The sequence below is a fragment of the Artemia franciscana genome, chromosome 15 (genome assembly GCF_032884065.1).
Source record: "Artemia franciscana chromosome 15, ASM3288406v1, whole genome shotgun sequence".
NCBI lineage: Eukaryota > Metazoa > Arthropoda > Branchiopoda > Anostraca > Artemiidae > Artemia > Artemia franciscana.
In genome coordinates, this window is record NC_088877.1 from 18,085,358 (window position 1) to 18,108,497 (window position 23,140).

The 23,140-nt window shown below is 33.6% G+C and overlaps 1 protein-coding gene across 3 annotated transcripts in view; it reads left to right on the forward strand.

Annotated features, from left to right (window-relative positions):
- LOC136036123 (transmembrane protein 209-like) overlaps positions 1-23,140 on the forward strand; it is an 82,964-nt gene that overhangs the window by 53,192 nt on the left and 6,632 nt on the right. For all 3 annotated transcript variants that reach the window (XM_065718141.1, XM_065718139.1, XM_065718140.1), the window contains exons 8-9: positions 15,245-15,473; positions 20,932-21,236. In XM_065718141.1, the coding sequence (XP_065574213.1) occupies positions 15,245-15,473; positions 20,932-21,236 (534 nt within the window). The remainder of the gene's footprint in view (positions 1-15,244; positions 15,474-20,931; positions 21,237-23,140) is intronic.

The window sequence follows — 23,140 nt, forward strand, 5'->3', positions numbered from 1 at the left end:
GAGAGGAGTATTCTTCGCAGGGGGATGGGGTAATCACCGAGGGGGGAGTAAACGCCGGCAACTCTGAAATCCGAATACACAACCATAAAAGCTAATTTCAAGCCTCAGTCCCCCCCCAAAAAAAATCAGAAATAAGAACACGAGCCGCAGAATAACTTAATTGTTCACAATTATTTTCTCTCCTTATAAAAAAAAAACTCAAATAAAATTCTCAAATTTGGAAAGCCTCAGTTTCCGTGGGGGGTATTTTCTGGGAGATACCCCCCGTGGAAAATTCCCCTTTGCGGGAACTACCCATACCTGGGAAATACCCCCGCGGAAAATACACCCTCCCTCCGAGGATCCCCCGTGTAAAATAAGGTTTTCCCAATTTGAGAATTTATTTGAGTTTTTTTTATGGCACTTGGTATTAACCAAGTGACATATAGCAATCGCAAATTAAAGCGATCGAAATAGCGATATATAGAAAATCTGTCGGTCTGTCCCGGTTTTGCTACTTTAGGCACTTCCAGGTAAGCTAGGACGATAAAATTTGGCAGGCGCATCAGGGATGGAACCAGAGTCAATTAGAAACCGTCCTTTTCCCAATTTGACCATCTGGGGGGGGGAGTGGGGGCCGGTTAATTCGAAAAAATAGAAAAAATGAAGTATCTTTAACTTACGAACAGGTGATGGGATCTTAATGAAATTTGATGTTTGGAAGGATATCGTGTCTCAGAGCTCTTATTTTAAATCCCGACCAGATCTAGTGACATTTGGGGAGTTGGAGGGGGGAACCTAAAATCTTGGAAAACGCGTAGAGTGGAGGGATTGGGATGAAACTTGGTGGGAAAAATAAGCAGAAGTCCTAGATATGTTATTGACATAACTAGAACGGATCTGCTGTGTTTGGGGGAGTTGGGGGAGGTTTGATTCTGAAAAATTAGAAAAAATGAGGTATTTTTAACTTACGAAGGAGTGATCGGATCTTAATGAAATTTGAAGTTTGGAAGAATGTTGTGTCTCAAAGCTCTTATTTTAAATCTCGACTGGATCCGGTGACATTGAGGGGGGAACCTTAAATCTTAGAAAACGCTTAGAGTGGAGGGATTGGGATGAAACTTGGTGGGAAAAATAAGCACAAGTCCTCCTAGATACGTGGTTGACATAACCGGAACGGATTCGCACTCTTTGGGGGAGGGGAGTTAATTCTGAAAAACTAGAAAAATGAGGTATTTTTAACTTACGAAAGAATGATCGGATCTCAATGAAATTTGATATTTGGAAAGATGTCATGTCTCAGAGCTCTTGTTTTAAATCCTAACCGGATCCGGTGAAGGGGAAGTTGGGGGCGGAACCTAAAATCTTGGAAAATGCTTAGAGTGGAGGGATCGGGATGGAACTTGGTGGGAAAAATAAGTACAAGTCTTAGATACGGGATTGACATAACCGAAACGGATCTGCGCTTTTTTGGGGAGTTGGGGGGGGGGTTAATTCTAAAAAATGAGGTATTTTTAACTTCCGAAAGATTTATCGTATCTTAATGAAATTTCATATTTAGAAGGACCTCGAAACTCAGATCTTTTATTTTAAATCCCGACCGGGTCCAGTGTCATTAGGGGGGAGCGGAAATCTTGGAAAACGCTTAAAGCGGAGAGATCAGGATGAAACTTGGTGGAAAGAATAAGAATAAGTCCAAGATAGGTGACTGACATAACCGGACCAGATCCGCTCTCTTTGGGGGAGGGGGGGGGGTGATTTGGAAAAATTAGAAAAATGAGGTATTTGTAACTTACGAATGGGTGATCAGATCTTAATGAAATTTGATATCTAGAAGGATCTTGTGCTTTAGAACTCCCATTTTAAATCCCAACCAGATCCGGTGACATTGAAGGGAGTCGGATGGGGAAATTGGAATTCTTAGAAAACGTGAAAATCGAGGTATCTTACGAATGGATGATCGGATCTTAATGAAACTTGATATGTAGAAGAATCTTATGTCTCAGATGCTTCATTTTCAATTCAAATTGGGTTCGGGGACATGGAGGGTTGGAGGGGGGAAACAGAAATCTTGGAAACCGGAAATCTTTGAAAACGCTTAGAGTGGAGAGATCGGGATGAAACTTTATGGGGAAAATAAGCACAAATTATAGATACGAGATTGACATAATTGGTACAGATCTGTTCTCTTTGTGGGAGCTGGGGGTTGCTAATTTGGAAAAATTAGAAAAATTCAGGCATTTTTAACTTAAGAACAGGTGACCGGATCTTAATGAAATTTGATATTTAGAAGGAACTCATGTCTCAGAGCTCTTATTTCAAAGCCCTTTGAGGGGGAAACCGGAAATCTTGGAAAACGCTTATAAGTGTAGTAGATACGTGATTGACGTAACTGGACTGGATCCGCTCTCTTTGGGGGAGTTAGGTGGTGGGGTTCAGCGCTTTGGCGAGTTTGGTGCTTCTACAGCTAGTATATATATATATATATATATATATATATATATATATATATATATATATATATATATATACTAGCTGTTGGGGTGGCGCTTCGCGCCACCCCAACACCTAGTTGGTGGGGGCGCTTCGCGCCCCCCCCCAAGCCCTCCCGCGCGCGTAAGTCGTTACGCGCCATATTAGTTACGCGCCATTGTAGTTGTGTCCCTATGTCCCACTTGTGAATATAGATATATATATATATATATATATATATATATATATATATATATATATATATATATATATATATATATATATATATATATATATATATATATATATATATATATATATATATGTTTTTAACTACGTAAAACTTGCGAATATACAACATTCTTTGCTGTCCCATTGTCTGTGCATATAAATAGATTGTCAGGTTTACCGACTCTTGAACATGCAACATATAATGGTCCATGGGAAAACAATCCGTATTCAGATCTATACCTCATGATTCTAATGATTGCCCTTGAGCTTTGTTGATGGTGATTGCTAATCGACCATTCCCTGAGTCGCCATCGTCATTTATATATCCCCCTGTGCACCCCGGCGTCCCCTTTGTAGTTATGTCCCTGTGTCCCGGTCGTCGTCATTTATACTCCCTGTGTCCCGGTGCTTTGTTGATTGCTAATCGAACATTCCTTTTGTCCCGGTCGCTTTCTCTTTGAGTGTCGTCATTTATTTAGATTGTCAGGTTTACCGACTCTTGAACATGCAACATATAATTGTCCATGGGAAAAACAATCCATATTCAGATCTATACCTCATGATTCTAATGATTGCCCTTGAGATTTGTTGATGGTGATTGCTAATTGAACATTCCCTGTGTCCCGGTCGTCATTTATATTCCCAGTATTCCGGTCGTCATTTGTGTCCCAGTGTTCCCCTTTTATTTATTTTTTTATTGGTTTTGACCTTTTTTTAGGTTTTTTGTTTTTTTCTTTTTTCTTTTTAGTTTTTTTTGAAGTTTTTATCTTTTTAGTTTTTTTATTTTTATTTATATTTTTTTAGTTTTCTTTTTCTCCTTTATTTTTCAGTTTTTTTCCTTTTTTTAGTTTTTTTTCTTTTTTAGTTCTTTTAGTTTTTACCTTTTTTAGTTTTTTAGATGAAAATTTTTTTTAGTTTTTTTCCTTTTTTTCTTTTTAGTTTTTTATTGGTTTTTACCTTTTTTTTTAGCTTTTTTAGTTTTTTTCGTTTTTTCTTTTTACTTTTTTTTTTTAGTTTTTATCTTTTTTATTTTTTTTTATTTTTATTCTTAATTTTATTAGTTTTCTTTTTCTCTTCTATTTTTCAGTTTTTTCCTTTTTTTTAAGTTTTTTTTTTAGTTTTTAGTTTTTTTAGTTTTTTTTTCCTTTTTTTCTTTTTAGTTTTTTATTGGTTTTTACCTTTTTTTTAGCTTTTTTAGTTTTTTTCGTTTTTCCTTTTTACTTTTTTTTTAGTTTTTATCTTTTTTATTTTTTTTTATTTTATTCTTAATTTTATTAGTTTTCTTTTTCTCTTCTATTTTTCAGTTTTTTCCTTTTTTTAAGTTTTTTTTTTTAGTTTTTAGTTTTTTTAGTTTTTTAGTTTTTTTTTGTTTTTTTAGTTTTTTTTAGTTTTTAGTTTTTTTAGTTTTTTTTCCTTTTTTCTTTTTAGTTTTTTATTGGTTTTTACCTTTTTTTTAGCTTTTTTAGTTTTTTTCGTTTTTTCTTTTTACTTTTTTTTTAGTTTTTATCTTTTTTATTTTTTTTTATTTTATTCTTAATTTTATTAGTTTTCTTTTTCTCTTCTATTTTTCAGTTTTTTCCTTTTTTTAAGTTTTTTTTTTAGTTTTTAGTTTTTTTAGTTTTTTAGTTTTTTTAGTTTTTTTAGTTTTTTAGCTTTTTTATTTTTTTTTATTAGTTTTTAGTTTTTTTTTGTAGTTTTTGCCTTTTTTTAGTTTTTTCAGTTTTTTTTTTTAGTTTTTAGTTTTTTACCTTTTTTGTGGATCGTCACCTGATCCACAGATCCACAGACAACTTATTTTTATATATATAGATATATATATATATATATATATATATATATATATATATATATTCTTTTTCTTTTCATTAGCTATGAAATTAAAAAGACATTTTCTTCTTCTTCCTATCGCTACAAGAAATACACTGGATTCCTAAATCTAAGAAGGACAAAACATCTCTTAGTAATTCTTGTGCAACCTTGCATTCTCGTATTCTAAAAGCCTCTAATAGGTTTCTTCTCTCAATAGGAACAGGAATAAACTAGACTTTAATATACAAAGATAACGCCTTCTCATTGGACTTACGTAACCTTGTTTTTTTTTTTTTTTTTTTTTTTTTCACTGCGCAGGGAGTCTGAAAAATTGTTTTAAAAGGGGAAAAAATTGCTGTAAATTCATCGTCTAAAAAATGTAACTCATCACGAAGATTTCTTCTTTCTATACAAGCTGGAAATGAAGCAAAATATCAATTAAAAAAACAAACCTTTTATAATCCTTGTATATCCCTCTTTTAATAATAAAAAGTGTTCTAAAAGCGGCTGTACACAGGGAAAACCCTGCCAGTCTACCATAGGTTTTAATACCAAATTCAGTACCACATAAGTTTAGCACGTGTTGAAAAATTACATGATAATATGGAACATTTAATTAGATACTACAATGTTGATTTCAATAACCGATTGGTTTTATACCATATACATATTAAGCCTGTACTTGATAATCAATTTCTCTGATCGGTTAAGACAGTTTTGAGACACTGCTTATAATAGATCTATCTTAATACTCTGAAATTCTATACTGATTATATTGACAAAATCCAATTTCATAGCCATTAACTAACCTGTCTCTGGAAATGACTTCAACAAGAAGTAATCATGATTAGGTGAAAGGAAATAGCTTTTTTTATAATTTGATTGTGAGAGAAATTAGAAATTGTTTCTAACCTAGTAACTCTAATTTGAATTGGCCGTAACTTAGATCAGTTTGAAGGGTTAGAGCGTGTTTTTGAAATAGCGTAGTCTTAGAGTTTGTATATAATATCTCAATTTTAACCAAAATAAAAAAAATAAATACATTGTTTATCATTACACTGGAGGTCGCCTTGGTATATGTGTGGTTATTATAAAGTATTTAGACGATAAAAAGTAATATCTTAAAAAAGGATAAATTTTATAATTTGTTGCTTCAAAGAAAATACTCCCACTTGAAGATGTTACAAGAAATAATTCATATAGTTAAAAGTGGTCAACAGCATTTAAATTGAGATCGTACTAAGGGTTTCTAATAGAAACGCAAGAGACATCAATTTAATAATCTGCACGCCTTATTTTTCTTTAGTCAAAGCTACAACTTAGAATCCCTTTTGGGGTTTGGGTCCTAAATAAAAAGCGACTAGAAATTAAGCTAAGTTTTTGTTTCGGATTCAGGTCTGCCGTTGTAGGCCTAAAAGAGGCGTGGTCTATTCTGTAAAGCAGAGGACAAAACTAAAGAACAAGAATATCTTAGAACTATTTGATTTACAATTTCACACTCATATAATTAGTGGGTCTTAATCGTCTTTTGAGAGTGTCCATAAAAGATTGTAATATCCATCTAATGATTTTGATGAGGTTTCTGGACTTCATCTTCAGCCGGATGGCAAACTATTGATTCTACATCTTCTTATACATCTTTTCTTTCACATATTATTTTAAAACTTTTAAGTTCCTATGTTGTTACCGATAGTTCCATGTGGTACGGTTACCAGTTTTTAAGGTAAATCTCCTTTTAATTGTTCGTCTTATCGATCAATTACGGAATCTTGTCGTCCAAGTGAAGTCTTAAAATTTATTCTTCTTCCGTATCTTACTTATGGGATTCAGTTTGGAGAGAATCAGCTTCCTTTTCTGTCTGGGGATGAGTTCAGCCACTTCTTCTGGATGCTTCTTGAAATAACCAAACTATTCACCTTTGCGCTCTTGATATTTCTAAAGCTTTTGATTCTTCTGACTATTTTCTGTTATTTCAGCCATTGGTTACTAGAGATTCAGTTCTCTATTATTTTCCTCAGTAAGTACTGATACTCTTCATCTTTTCTTGAAGGCAAAGTTAAATGGTTTGATTATTGAGAAAAGTATGCATTTCTCAATTAATTAATAATAAAGCTTATTTTTCTGGGCCATCTAATAGCGTATTTAAGCTACATTTTTGAGGCATTTGTTCAGATGGTTCTTCATTTAATAATGATAATCTAAGATGAGCTGAAATAAAGTCAAGTAGTAATTCAAGTGTAAAACGGACATAAATCACTATCAATAAATATGCAAATCCTATTACAAGTAAAAACTAGACCTACGTTGCCCAGGCAACGTGAAGTGTTGCGGCAACCTTTGTCCGTGTTCGCCGACTAAAATGTTGCGAGAGCAACACTTTGGTTTTATTTCTTCGCTATCGATCAGTAATCACATGATCAAAGGCTATTCCTCGGCGTTGAAAAAACAACAACAAAATAGTATCGAAAGAAGGGACTAAATTGACTTTGCAGCCAGTTGAACTTTATCCTTTGCAATCGTAGACATCGTGACGGATGAAAACTCGGAACAATATCTTATATAATCTAGTTGGTATTATAAAGCTGCCCCTCACTTTTCAGGATCCAAATACCATAGATGACATTCTATTAATTATTACGAAACTATCTCATTGTTTTACATTCTCGTTTATGCTTGTTTCTTCGCTATCGGTTAAATGATGAAGTTGTCAGCCTATCGAAGTTTTCAAAACGGTATGTTCAAACAAGAACGCAATCAGTTATCACATGACCAAAGGCTATTCCTCAGCGTTTGAAAAACAACAACTACAAAATAATATCGAAAGAAGGGACTAAATTGACTTTACAGCCAGTTGAACTTTATCCTTTTCAATCGTAGACATCGTGACGGATGAAAATTCGGAACAATCTATATATATAAAAATAAGTTGTCTGTGTGTGTGTGTCGAGTGACGTCATGTTTGTGTGTCGACTGACGTCATGTTTGTTGACTGACGTCATTATAAGGATTGAGCTGTATGCGTCATGAAGTTGTTTGTCGACTGACGTCATGTTTGTCAACTGATGAAATTACATACAGGGACACAAATGACGACCGGGACACAGGGAATATAAATGATGACCGGGACATAGGGACACAACTGCAACGGGGACGCTGGGGGCACAGGCGGGATATGTAAATGACGACCGGGACACATGGATTGTTCGAATAGAAATTACAGACCGGGACACAAATGACGACCGGGACTCAGGGAATTTAAATGACGACCGGGATACTCAAAGAGAAATTACAAACTGGGATACCGGGACGCAAATGACGACCGAGACACAGGGAATATAAATGACCATCGGGACACAGGGACACATCATTAGAATAGTGAGGTATAGATCTGAATACGGATTGTTTTTCCCATGGACAATTATATGTTGCATGTTCAAGAGTCAGTAAACCTGACAATCTATTTATATGCACAGACAATGGGACAGCGAAGAATGTTGTATATTCGCATGTTTTACGTAGTTAAACATATATATATACTAGCTGTTGGGGTGGCGCTTCGCGCCACCCCAACACCTAGTTGGTGGGGGCGCTTCGCGCCCCCTCCAAGCCCCCCCGCGCGCGTAAGTCGTTACGCGCCATATTAGTTACGCGCCATTGTAGTTGTGTCCCTATGTCCCACCTGTGAATATAGATAGATATATATATATATATATATATATATATATATATATATATATATATATATATATATATATATATCATGAAAAGAGAAATCACCAATGCTACAGCACAAACACAAAAAAAAAAAAAAAAAAAAAAAAAAAAAAAAAAAAGGAGACAGAAGGAGAAAAGGAAGACTGTTTTCCTAAATTAGTGATTAATATAGACCAGCACTTGAATGAGGCCTTAACCCTACTCATCCATACAATCACATAGGTCAAACAGCATAGCCACACACAATCAACCATAAAGAATAATCCATGGACAGGCAGTCATGTCGTCAATAAGTATAAGTCGTCATTTACCAAACAATAGAAAAAATAATATAGACAAATAATTCAGAGGCAACACCCAACATAAGGGCTCATCAGGAGAATACACTGGCCTATATAGGGTTTCGCCACTCTAAATTCTCTACCCAGCACAGTGTTGTGGCTACCACAGAATATCCATGGCATCCCCGCGTCAGGTATCACCCCCAAAATACATGTCTATGAAAAAAACAGCAAATGTAAAACAACCAAGTAAAACCAAAACAAGCTTATCCTGTTAATATATCCCTCCCTTTAGCAACAATAGGTAAACTAAATATTATAAATTTTACCAAATCACAAATATTAACACATTGCAAAAAACCTGAATGAACTAAACAATTATATAATTCATCTTTACCATGTGGCTAATTTTTTAAAAATTCCGCTCAAATAGAAACACAATTCAAAATAAATGGCGCTGTGACAACATTTCTCGAACCTCCGAAATTAGTCAAAAATTTCTTTAAGTATTTCTAGATAATTCTTTTGATATTTATTTAAAAGTTCGTTATAATGAAAACTAAATTTTTTAAATTGCCAAGTTAATTTATTTGCAGAAAAACCTCTTGATATCAATTTTTGGCTTAAGATTTTACATTTATTTTTAAAATCAATATAATTACTACAAATCCTTGCATAACGAAGTAACTGTGAGAAAAACGCTGAATATGTGATATTTGAGTGTATATTACTTTCAGGGAATGGGAAACTAATCATTTCAAAATCAAAATCATCCGTTTTATTATACATTTTAAAACTTAATTTATTATTATCACAAATATTAATATTTAAATCTAAGAAATGATCTTCATGACCAGCGCCATGACTAGGCTCAAGAATAAGCTCTGATGGATATATATTTTTAGAAATATCAATGAAATCCTTACAATTTAAGACCAAAATATCATCTAAATATCTTTTATTATTTGACAAAGCATGTTTTAAATTAATTGGATTATTCTTATCCATCATATATTTATATTCTAGTTGACTTAAAAACAAGTCAGCTATAAATGGGCTGGCATTCCCCCCCATGGGAATTCCCATAATTTGCTTGTACAAATCACCCCCAAATCTTATATAAGTATTGTATAAAACAAATTCCAATAACTCAAAAATCATATCCAAGCTGTAACATCTCAAGTTAACTGTAGTATTAAAGCAGTTTGTCCATATGGCTTTTTTATTATAACTGTCTATTTTTAAGAACCTTTTACTAGATAAGAGGAAAGATTTCTTTATAACAGTTTTTAAATTATCTAACACTAAATTGAGTGATAAATTAGTATACATTGTCGCAAAATCGAAAGACTCAATTCTTTTAGCTGAAACCATTGTTAAAGAATCTATCACCTGCAGTGAATTATTAACACTCCAATATGGATTAAAATTCGAAAATTTTTTAATACCAGAACAATAGGTTTTAAGTTTATTTACAATTTCCTTTAAAATTAAAGAGAGGTCAGTAGCAGCAATGCGGGTTGGACATTTAGCTGCTCCAGCAATAAACCGTGGTTTAGGGGGATTCTTATGAAATTTTACAGTCCAATATAGGAAAGGGAACTTTTTATCATTGTCATTTATTTTAATATTAAAATTTTTAAAAAGTATTTCTTCAGTCTTTTCAATTAAATTCTCATCCTCTATATTTACCTTTTCATAAACATTAGTTGTGCCTAACTCCCTTTTTAAGATATCACAATACAGCTTCTGACAAATTATGGCAAAATTATTATTAGCTTTATCCACTGGCACAATTACAAATTCATTCTTTAGATTAGCAATTGCTTGTTTAATCTTCGCATTATAAAATAATGATTTAGTGTTACTATTTTTTAAGTTAGAATATATTTTATTTCTTACTCTACTAATAATTAAATTCTTCCAACTTTGAAAACTCTCTTTATTTTTATTCTCTTTCTTACACCACTTATCAATAAATAAATCAAAATCATTTTCCAAGCCATCAAGAACACTCGATGGTTTCAGATGATGAGAAAGACGGAAATTTGCCCCTTTATTCATTATAATTTGAAGATCATCTTGCTTTATTATTGACAAGTCCCCTGTTATAACATGTTTGTAAGTAGGATTTACAAATGGGCCAAGTTGCTTACAATTACAAACCGGTTTCCAATTTATATCGCTATCTAGTTTTTTTAGTATTAAATTATAATTAAAAATAATTTGCCCAATAGTTTTTGAAAATTTATAAGTTAAAACTGGACTATCATTATAATTTAAATTACTAGGAAGGGCCTGTTTCACATGCCGCTGATTTAAAATTTCTGGTAAATTAATATCTTCAATCTGCTTACAAGTAAAATTAATAGGTAAATATAATCTGTTATCCTTATTACTAATCTTATCGAACTTTTTCTTTTTTGAAATAAATTTCGTTTTAGATAGAATGCAAATTGTATCACATATTACTTTAAAATTATAATCAAGAGCTGTATTATTCTTCACAATCCAGAAAAGTTTGATTAAATTCCTCTTGGATAAATTATTTAGACACTTTATTACAGAAATCATACCCCTAGATTCAAGTAGCTGGCATAGATCTATAGAAAGCATATGTACATCTAATTCATTTTTTCTATTATTTTTCCTATGTCCTCTCGATCGTTTTTTACGTTTGGTAGGACAAGTAAAAGAAGGATGGTCCATAAAACCATCAATACATTTAACAACAACATGAGACATGTCACCATATTTTGCTACACGATCATTTAACCCAAAAGGATAAGCTGTACCAAGAGTATGGATCCAGAAATCCTCCTGTTTACGTAGTCTATTATTCTTCTCTTCTTTATTTAAATTTTCTAATTCTAGATTGTCAGGTTTACCGACTCTTGAACATGCAACATATAATGGTCCATGGGAAAACAATCCGTATTCAGATCTATACCTCATGATTCTAATGATTGCCCTTGAGCTTTGTTGATGGTGATTGCTAATCGACCATTCCCTGAGTCGCCATCGTCATTTATATATCCCCCTGTGCACCCCGGCGTCCCCTTTGTAGTTATGTCCCTGTGTCCCGGTCGTCATTTATATTCCCTGTGTCCCGGTCGTCATTTGTGTCCCGGTGTTCCAGTCTGTGATTTCTCTTTGAGTGTCCCGGGCGTCATTTATATTCCTTGTGTCCCGGTGTCCCGGTCGTCATTTATATCCCCCTGTGCCCCCCGGTGTCCCCATTGTAGTTGTGTCCCTGTGTCCCGGTCGTCATTTATATTCCCTGTGTCCCGGTCGTCATTTGTATCCCGGTGTCCCGGTCTGTATATACATTCGTTTTTTAGTTTTGTTTTTCTCCTTTATTTTTTTCCTTTTTTCTTTTTTTTCTTTTTTAGTTTATTTAGATTTTTAGATTTTTTAGTTTTTTTATTAGTTTTTAGTTTTTTTGTAGTTTTTACCATTTTTTTAGTTTTTTTATTTTTTTTTTTTTTTACTTATGTCCTGGTCGTCATTTATACTCCCTGTGTCCCGGTCGTCATTTGTGTCTCGGTGCTTTGTTGATTGCTAATTTATATTATATTTATATTTATATTTTTTATATTTATTAATATTTTTTTTAGTTTTCTTTTTCTCTTATTTTTCAGTTTTTTCCTTTTTTTTAGTTTTTTCTTTTTTAGTTTTTAGTTTTTTTTGTTTTTTACCTTTTTTAGTTTTTTTAGTTTTTTTAGTTTTTTAGCTTTTTTAGTTTTTTATTAGTTTTTAGTTTTTTTTTAGTTTTTGCCTTTTTTTAGTTTTTTCAGTTTTTTTTAGTTTTTAGTTTTTTACCTTTTTTTAGTTTTTTAGCTTTTTTAGTTTTTTTTCTTTTTAGTTTTTTTTGTAGTTTTTACCTTTTTTAGTTTTTTTTCTTCTTTTGTATTAGTGTGAAATAATTCAGACGTCATATGCGGACAAACACGACGTCACTCGACAGACAGACAGACAGACATAACCCACAAACAACTTATTTTTATATATATTTATTCATATTTTTTTAGTTTTCTTTTTCTCTTTTATTTTTCAGTTTTTTCCTTTTTTTTAGTTTTTTTCTTTTTTAGTTTTTAGTTTTTTTTAGTTTTTTTTAGTTTTTTTAGTTTTTTAGCTTTTTTAGTTTTTTTATTAGTGTTTATTTTTTTTGTAGTTTTTGCCTTTTTTTATTTTTTTCAGTTTTTTTTAGTTATTAGATTTTTACCTTTTTTTAGTTTTTTTTAGTTTTTTAGCTTTTTTAGTTTTTTTTTCTTTTTAGTTTTTTTTTGTAGTTTTTACCTTTTTTAGTTTTTTTCTTCTTTTGTATTAGTGTGAAATAATTCAGACGTCATATGCGGACAAACATGACGTCACCTGATCCACACACAGATCCACACACAGACAACTTATTTTTATATATATAGATATATATATATATATATATATATATATATATATATATATATATATATATATATATATATATATATATATATATGTATTCACAGGTGGGACACAGGGACACAACTACAATGGCGCGTAACGACTTACGCGCGCGGGGGGGCTTGGGGGCGCGAAGTGCCCCACCAACAGCTAGTATCTTATATAATCTAGTTGGTATTATAAAGCTATCCGTAACTTTCCATGATTGAAATACCGTAGGTGACACTAATTATTACGAAATTACCTCATTGTTTTACGTTATCATTTGTACCCGTTGCGTAAACACTTAATTCTGTCACATTTAAAGAGATCGAATACAATGTGCACCAATTTGCACAAACTTCTAGCCCAAAGTGAACAGATTCTAACTTACAAGTCCCTCTCCCGTGATAGACATCAAGTTCATCGGAAACGAATAAATGGGTACATAAACTAGCAAAAGTTGCAAACCCCTCATCGCTGAAGATGATTGTAGCCCAACAGCCGATTATTACTTACAAGTCCCCTACATGTCTTACCACTGGAACCAAATTGGCTTAACCATCAAATACACCGGAAACAAATAATAGGTACACCAACCAGCAAAATTGACAAACCCCTCATTGCCGAAGACGATTATGAGCTAACAGCCATTTCTCGCCCAAAGTGAACCGATTCTTACTTATAAGTCCCTCTCCCGTTATAGGCATCAAGTTCACCGGAAACAAATAAATGGGTACACCAACTAGCATAGTTGCAAACCCCTCATCGCTGAAGTTGACTGTAGTTTAACAGCAGATTATTGCTTACAAGTCCCCTACATGTCTTACCACTGGAACCAAATTGGTTTTACCGTCAAATACACTGGAAACAAATAATAGATTCACCAACTAGCAAAAGTTGCTAACCCCTCATTACCGAAGGTGTTTATTACCTAACAGCCGACTGTTGCTTACAAGTCCTCTATATGTCTCACATTTTGTATCGGCCTGGATTTCGTTTCAGTGTGTAAGTAAACTACTGAAGTTGTCAACCCCTTGAAACTTTCAAACGGGTGTACCTCATGAAGGAATTTTTATACCAAAAAATGGATGTCATAACTTTGATCAGCTCATCAAGAGGTATCGATTGCCGTCGAAAAAAAAAGTCTATCTGTCTTACTCTAAAAGTTGATTTTTTTTTTTTTTTGCCGTAGGCCAACTTTCTAACATCACCACTTAGAAAGGAGCAAAGGATAAGCTCCAATTTCTTTAGCAATGAGAGAACTTTTAAAGTTTATTAGGCACGTCTAATACCATTTCTCTACCGCAATCCCAAGTCCGAAAAACCGAATGATAAAATCAGCTGAAATCACGAACAGAATTTGGTAGAAACAATATATGGCAGCACTTTTGGACCCGTGGGAAAATGCCACATTTCTGCTTCTGTAAATTTTTCTATTTGTCACTCAAAGAAGATATATTGGCTGTGGGGCCGGGTAACTGCCGCATATATTTAACACTTATAGATTTTAGTCCATCTTCAATTTGAAAGCGGTGCCTGCCTGCTTGCCTGCTAGAACGGAGCTTTTCACTCCTCTCTGATCTGATACTCCTCTCTGACATAGGCTATATAACTCCATTTCACTTCGCACACCATAGGCTCTGGCTCGTGGACAAGCAAAACCATCCTTTTTGGCCCCAGGCAAGAGTTCTGTGGAGCTTTCCAAAATGTAATGTCATATTCATCAATCCGGCCTGAGGTCCACACTTTCCGTAAAAAACCGCAGGTTAGATTCTTACCATTTTCCAGGAATAAGCTGAGATCGGCGGCATAGAAAAAAAAAACGGGACAAAACCAAAGTGTTGCTTTCGCAACACAATTACAGTAAACAGTCAGGTCAAACTTAAAACGAGCGGAAATTACCAAAAACAGAACTAGTACTAAAAAGGAATATGCCTTGTAAAGACCAGAATGTCACTTGCGCATGGTAATAGGAAGATAATGACAAAACTCGAGGAGAATGATTTTTTTTTAAAGTAAAATTGCCGTGCTAAGCAATAGAAAGCTTTCGGATATCAGTAATATTGAACCGCCTCTAGTCTGCTGTCTTGAATTTTTTTTTTTTTTTTTTTAATGATGTTTTCTTTTTTGTGAGTTATTTTCCTTTCTTTTTCTTTTTTTGCTCCCATGTTTACTTTTTTGTTATTAGCGGGTTAAACAAGAACTAAAAACAATAACAGTTATGCTGATATTTCCTAACCGTAATTTTTTTTACTTTAAATTCAATATTATTAATGAAAATTGTATTTCAACAGGGAATTTAACTGTAGTTAATTTTAGTTTATTGCTTTCAGTGGTTGTCTGATTCTGTCCTTCGTCCTTTGGTAGCTGAAATCGACAAGGTCAATAGCACGTTATCTACTCACGGCATGAGTGAAGGGCATATCGGACACGACAGCTTGGACAAATTACGGAAAACCTTACAAATACCTGCTATCCATTACCTACTGCCATCTTTTGAGAATCTCCTACCCTATTTAGAAGTCACAACAAATCAGGAATACCTCATAAAACGTACTAAGGGTATACAAATTTTTATATTTGACCTCTGTTTTAGTTTTTTTTTTTTTTTTTTTTTTTTTTTTGTCTTTTTTACACAGGTCTTGTTGATCCGGTGAATTTATAAAAAGAGGAAATAACTAAACAATTAGCGAATAGGGTACTAGTATCCACAAACTTGGCTGCAATAGTAATTTATAAATAGTTAATATTTTTGCATGTTTTATTTTCTGTTGACCAGCTTATTTAATCTTTTTTTGTCTTGTTGGATGACCATAAATACTTTCTAATTACGAATTTTCAGTTTAAGTTAAGCTATACAATTTTTTAACCTCTAAAATGTCTCTTAAATCAAGCAATATCTCTCAGTGTCTCTTAATTCATTTTACTATCGTTATTTTTCAACTTAAATTAAGGTATTACTAAAACTGATTTTGGTAATCTTTAGGCCATATTGCCTTGCCTAGAATGAAGGATGCTTTTCAATAAGTCAATGCCCTCCTTCTTGTTTGCAGGTATGATATAAAAATATTACAAATAGTACGAGACCTGAAACATAAATACAGATTAGGAATCCCCAAAGTGCATTTTTAAAGACAATTTACACTAAACCGATTTAATTCTCAAAGCCTTTTCTAAGCCATTTCAGTATTAATTGTCAATTAGGACGGTTAGAATGCCATTAGGAAAAAAGATTTTGTGAATATCTGTTGCTATGGAGAATCTTATATCCCCTATTTCCTTGAACTTCTTTTTTGTAATTATTTTATTATGTTCTATCTCCTTTGATTTTGAAATTAAATTCGTAGCGACACCTTGTAATTTGTTATTTTTTTGTTTGTTTTTTTTATTATTCCTCTTGAGATAAGTCTACTGAAAAACGAAAGTAAAAACTAAATGCAATTGGAAGGAATCGAAATGGGAAATGTATTTTTTTTTTTCGAACCCCCACTCTGTTCTCCACTTCATTCTGTTTATTGTGATCGTGCTGTTACTTAAGTCTAATCTCTATGATCTTATCTGCGGTTTTCATATGCACCTTACAGGCGAGTACGTTTTGCCAGATCTGATAAGTAAAAATAGGTGCGGAATTCTCGAGAATTGAGCCTTGTAATACTGAAATTTACATGAATTTTTCTTTCGGATTTAACCTATAATTGAGTAATTTTCGTTCCGTGCTTTTTTTTACATCTTTTCTTAGAGGTATGGTTTAATTCTGCATAACGATCCTTTGTTGGCTTCTCTGATGAAATTGAAATGAATTGGAAACGGATGAATTCAGAAACGGTAGTCTTTCAAATTGGCTCTTGGCCTGTGAGAAAAATTGAAAATCAGAAGGGGTCTCCAGTATATTAGAGTTTAATAGTCCCTGTTTTAAATTATGGCACTGGATACGTGGTGATATCTAGGATTTTTTGGGAGGAGGGGTACGAAAAGAACTTTGAAAAACCCATCCAAAATTTGTTTGTATTCTCTTTTTTACGTTTTTACGAGTCGGATAAACATTTGGGGGGGGGGTGGCTAAAAACCCCTACCCCCCTCCGTATACGTCCTTGACAGGATGTTTGTAAAGAGCATGTTCTTGACAGGATGTTTGTATGTGCAGTTCTTCGGTTCCAATTCTTGTCGGATAAACATTGGGGGGGGCTAAAACCCCCTACTCCCTCCTTCGTATACGACCTTGACTGGATGTTTGTAAAGAGCACCAGGGGGTTGCTACGTGTGGTTCTTTGCTTCCAATTCTTGTTACCACCTATAGCCTGTTTTTATATTTAATAATTTGTTTTCTCCAAAATAGGGAGTTGATATTTAATATAGAAAGTGCAATACTTTTACAGCAGTCAAGTTTGCAGGAGAAGGGCTTTGAAGCTCCTTCTGGCGAAACATCGTGAGTCCCAAAATTATCTTATAATTTACCCTACATCTGACTTGTCGTTTTTTCCCAAGGTTTTTGCATTACCCTCCCCTCCCCCTCCGTCAGAACGGGTTCCTGTTATATGACTTTTAAAGTTTTTTGTTTTTTTTTGGAGTAGCATAACTATGAAAATAGTACATAACTATAAAACTGTTCTCGAAATACTTCAAGTTGAATGCATGTATTGGTTTTTCTAACCGTAAAGGACGTAGGAGAAGAAAAACAAATTCTTCTCTGCCGCCCAAAAGTAAAGAAATACTTCGCCTCCACCCAAGAGAAGAAGAAGTGGCTTAGATTCAGTAAAGTCTTGAAGGAGAGAAGTTTTCAAAGTTCCACTTCTTCAGCAAAATATCGTACATTTGGCTGCTAAAAGTTATATTTTTGCTAAAACCTCTCTCAAATGTTATTTAGCAAGTAAAAGTAATCAAACAGTTCGTGGTAGCGAACTGTAAGTAAGGAGGAATCCTACTCAATAGTAACTGAAATAGATACATCAAAAGAATTGAATTTTGATGCTTATTAAAAATATATATAATTCATCGAGTTTAATGTTACCGATCAAAAATTACGAGCCTGAGAAAATTTGCCCGATTTTGGAAAAGCAGAGAAACGCCTCAGAACATCTAATAATCTTAATGAAAATCCCCACATCCGATTCACCATATCAGAGAACCCTAATGTAATGGTTTCAAGCTCCTATGCACAAAAATGAATAAATTATGCGTGCTTATTTGTGATCCTAGAAGATCGAAAGAGGGCTTATTTGATCGAAAATCAAAAGCTCTCGTGCCCTTTTAAGTGACCAAAATATTGGAAGGCAGCTAACGGCCTCCCACGCCTCTTTTTTTCCTCTAAGTCTGTCGATAAGAATTTGAGATAACGATTTTGTTCATCATAGTCAAAGGATTTATTAGCTATGTCTTTCAGGATGACTTGAGCCTCCATAGCCCGGGGGAAGGCTGCAAGTTACGAACTCTGTCCGTTGTTTACATTTAGTATTGGTTATTAGAATGTGTACAAATATCCTTGGGGAGAGAGGATTTTCTACGTGAAGAGTTCTCCGTCGGGAGGGAAGTTTTCATGGGGTTAACTTTCCAGAGAGAATTTTAAATGGGGGGGGGATTTTCTGAGTTCATATACAAAATATGCTCATTTTTGACCGGAGAAATTCTTCGTGGGGAATTATCACCAGGAATAATTCTCCATGGTGAAATTTTCCGTAGGAGAAACTTTCATTGGAGCTGAGGGGGGGGGGGGGGCTTTCCACATAGGGGTGATTTCCGGTATGAATTGAAAACGATCAGAAATTAAATAACATTAAGTGTTTCTTTTTTTTTCGAATGAGAGTATGTTTAGGAGAATTTTTCATGCGGAATCATTAGCAACAAACTTTTTGGGGGAAATTTACAGTTAGGATGGAATTGTACGGGGTAATTTCCCGGGGAGGTATTTTACTTGGGAGATCTTTTCATGAAGGATTTTTTTCTTGTGGGAAGTTTCCGTAGAGGGGGAAGTAGATTTCCTGGTGTTATTTGAAAAACGATCAGAAACTAAATTTTAGAAAACAAGTTTTTTCAACTGAAAATTAAGGAGCAGCATTAAAACTTAAAAAACAGAAATTTTTCCGTGTATGAGGGGGCTGCCTCCTCCTCAATACCCCGTTCTTTGTGCTAAAGTTAGACCTTTTGTCCAAATTCTTAAGAACGACTTCTGAAACACAAGGACTGTTTAATTAGAATAATTAACCTTTTTTCAAAGTGCTTCAAAACTTTAACGTGTGAAGAGAGGTATTGAGGAAACCGAAAATTTTCATTTCTCTTTAATGCTAATTAATCTATATTGGATAGCTTCCCATGATCTTAGGGTATGAGATTTTCATTTTAGTCGAGTAGTAAGCCTGCTCCCGGCATCTCGAGCCAAAAATCATACTATGATGCGCTAATATACTATAATTACCATGGCCAATACTTTAACTGACTACATTCGTTTACATCGGTGTTCCTTAAAAAAGGAATATGTAAGGTACGAGACGAAGAAATTTGTCCGAGAGGTCCAGTCTTGACTCTAGAAACCCTCTGTGCTACCGTGGCAGGTCGGTTCAGCCTGGTGTCCACAACCTGAATTAATACTACTTGAATCTTGAGACTCTTCATATGAAATATACTAATAGACCAATGTAACAAATTCATAAAAGTGATCCTGCTTGGATTTCAACTCTCTCCGAAATTTTGCGTTTTTCTAATACACTGCCAACAGCATTCCATGTCCATGCATTAGTATAATTAGCTATAGGCTGCCCTTTGTCACATCATGTGCATTCATATAAAGCTTGGAGTTCACGACCTGACATGTTATTACTTAATTTTATGACTTACCAAAAAAAATTATATAAGGTGAGTGACAAATGCGACATTAAGAAAGATCCCGTTTTGATTTTAACCGTCTTCGAAATTTCAAGTTTACGTAGGTAGCGTTTTGATTACGATATTTTAAGTACATCACAAATACCATCTTACGGCTACTAATTAACACCTCTTGCTTGGTACAACCACTGTGGCGCACAGCATCAGTGACCAATTAGCCCTGTTTTAATTCGATCGTAGGGTCGAACTAGTGGTGATGATTTTAACTAATATTCGCAGAAGTTCCCATAGAATTTGCCAAACTTCTGTCAGAAGAATTCTTGCCAAATTTTTATGACGACTAATGCTGCCGAAAGAAGATTTAGTAATTCAAAAGGCATATTTAGGCCATCGTAAATTGAAACAATTTTTCGTCTGTTTATTAAAATATTCATTTGGTTATAAAGAATGCTGCTTTGTTTTCCTCCATTTTTCCTTCCTCTAAATCTTTTTGTAATTGGGTGTCCATGTTTAATATGCTTCAGCATTCAATTTTAAACAAACCTGGAAAAGATTTCAAACAGCTTAAAAGTTCAAAACCTGTATAAAAAGGCGAATTAAGTCTGATGTTTTGAATTCCTTTACAAATTCAGCTGAAAGGTTCAACTACCTAAAGATGCTACTTCTATAATTTTCCCTGACAATTGTTTGGATTTCGTAATATGTTGTAACTAGTGCGAGTTAGAGAGCTACAAGCGAAATTACAGGTTGCTTTTGTGTAACAAAATTAACAACCTGCAATTTGAAGAGAAGAAGACAAACGTCAAAATCTGAATTTGCACGTCGCCAGGATAAAATATTTTAATGCGAAACTCAAACAAGTTTTTTTTTTCTAAGAATGCTTACAAACCTTGGGATTTGTAATTTGGATCATAATCATCTTATGTAAAAATCTTCGTGTATGATTTATAGATCTCTCTCTCCCTCTCCTCTCTCGAGAGAGAGAGGGAGAGAAAGTTGTTTTTATCGCTCGAAAAAAAAACTTTCTATGTGTAGTTAGACCTTTAAGGCTGAGAAAATAGTTGTTCCGTTTTTTCTTAAATTGTTTCCAACTTTCAAGAAAAAGAGATTTTGTCTCTTCGATATGCATAAAAGGTTGAAAGTTTTTCAAAACTAGTAGAAAAAAGTGTAAGAATTAAAACATCTCAATTTTTTTTTATTTTAGAGCTAGCTGGTGGTGGCTGTATTGGAGCTTATCGCTGGAACTCCGGTGGCAGTTTCAAAGGCAAAGACTGGGACGAAAACCTTCCTACAGATACTCAAATTTTGATGCATTTTCTTTCTGTCTATTTAAACTCTTGCTTGCCTGTCTATGGAGACCGACCAGACAAGAAACCGTTTTCGAGTCGACATTATTTCACGCGCCAAGACAAGCTAGAGCCACTGGACACCGTCGCCATCATTGAAGAGAAAATTCACCCGCCCCTATTTAGTGTTTCAGATGGAGATATCTCTTGGGAGGTTGCAAAGGTAAAGCTTGTATAAAATTAGTAATTTCTGAAATATTGAGGAACTGATGTGGGAAATTGTTGTAAATTCATCTGTGCTTCTTTTTTTTTCGTTTGTAGAAAAGGAACTTTGAACAAATTTAAAATTGATCAAAAAGGGTAGTTGTGTCTTAATTCAATAGTACATTCTACCCCTCCCCGTAGCAATAAATTAGTGTGTTAGGATAAACTTTAGTACTGCGCTTTAAAGTGGAAAAGATTAATTAGACTCTTCTCCTCACTTCATAAATCTTTCAAAATAAACCAAAAATATAATACAGGATACCTCAAAAGTTACAGAAGTGTGAGAACAACATTTATCTTAGGCGATATGACCGTTAAGAATTGCATCATCGAATATTTTCAAGACAAAATAGAACTTTGGTCTTATGTCTACTGGTTTATCGACAAATCGTCATTTTTTTCCAGACTGTAAATATTTGTGTGTTGCTTCTTTTAATTTAACTTTAAAAAAACTACCTTTTTCTGACTTGTTTTCTTGTCCCTCTTCTGAATGTAGAAGTTTTAAGGGTAGCAATATATAATTATCAATGTCAATAACAAGGTAGGTTAGTTAACAATACATTTCCCTGTCTACTAGTTCAGCTGTGGTAATTCAAAAGGTGTCAAGTGACATTTTGTACAACTTAGATAATAGCCCATCCTAGGGGCAAAGCAAATTCTAACAATTGGTTGATCCTGTTTTCTTTATCTTACTTGGTTCTCAAGATGTTTTTAAATTTCTATTTTATTTTCTGCAAAACGTGTCAAACTCTCAGAGCAATAGTTGGGAAAACACCTTTTCATATTAATTTTTTTTGCTCTATCTTGGATAACTAAGAAAATGATTTATTGATGAAACGACTAATTATTAATTAGTTTCAAAATCTTCAATACACATTTCTCAGCTTTCTGGCTCTCCTGTGACATGTAGCATGAGCAACATAATACCTTTCGAGTTACTGTACCTAAAGCTGTGTCATGGTTAAATAAAAGTTTGCTAGCCTTAATTTTTTTTTTTACCTTTATAAAAATTAGAATAAGTCATTATACTGAGGTAATTTTATTTGACAGTCAAGCTCTGTTTTTTCTTCTTCTGTCAATGCCAGATTGATGAAGTTCTTCAATATGTCCTCCAAAAAAACTTTTCATGCCTTTGTAAGAATAAGAATAAGTCTTCTACTGAGGTAATTTTATTTGACAGTCAAGCTCTGCTTTTTTTTTTCTATCGATTGACGATGTTCTTCAATATGTCCACCAAAAGGAGTTTTCATGCCTTTGTAAGAACAAGAATGAATGTTTTACTGAGGTAATTTATATTGCTCCCTTGCGGTAGTCTATCTAGCATTACCTTCAAGCTCCGTTTTTTTCCTCTATCAATGCCAGATTAACGAAGTTTTTTTTCAATTTTAATATGTTCTTCAAAAAGGTTTTTAATACTTTTGTTAGTCATTTACTGAGGTAAATTTATTCAGACATTCAAGCTCGGTTTTTTTTTTTTTTTTTTTTTTTTTTTTTTTTTTTTTTTTTTTTTTCAATGCCAGATCAACGAATTTTTTTATTTTTAATATGTCTACCAAAAGGAGTTCCACAATGCCGAAACGTGTTTCTGTTTATTTTCTTTAAAAAAGTCATAAAATTACCTGAACATATTGGTAAAATCTGACGTGAAAAAGGTATTTTTAATATATTTCTAACCTTAATGTTTTGTTAGAGACATGACTACCACTCCTGAGATTTTTTTTTTACAAACACGGGAAGTTTTTCGAAAATGAATCTTGGAATAATGTTGAATTCTTAGTTGTAGCCCTGGTTAGAGACTTGCATCATTTAATCATTGCAGATGTTTTATGTCGGATAAAGGAAGGAACTATTTTAAGCATATTA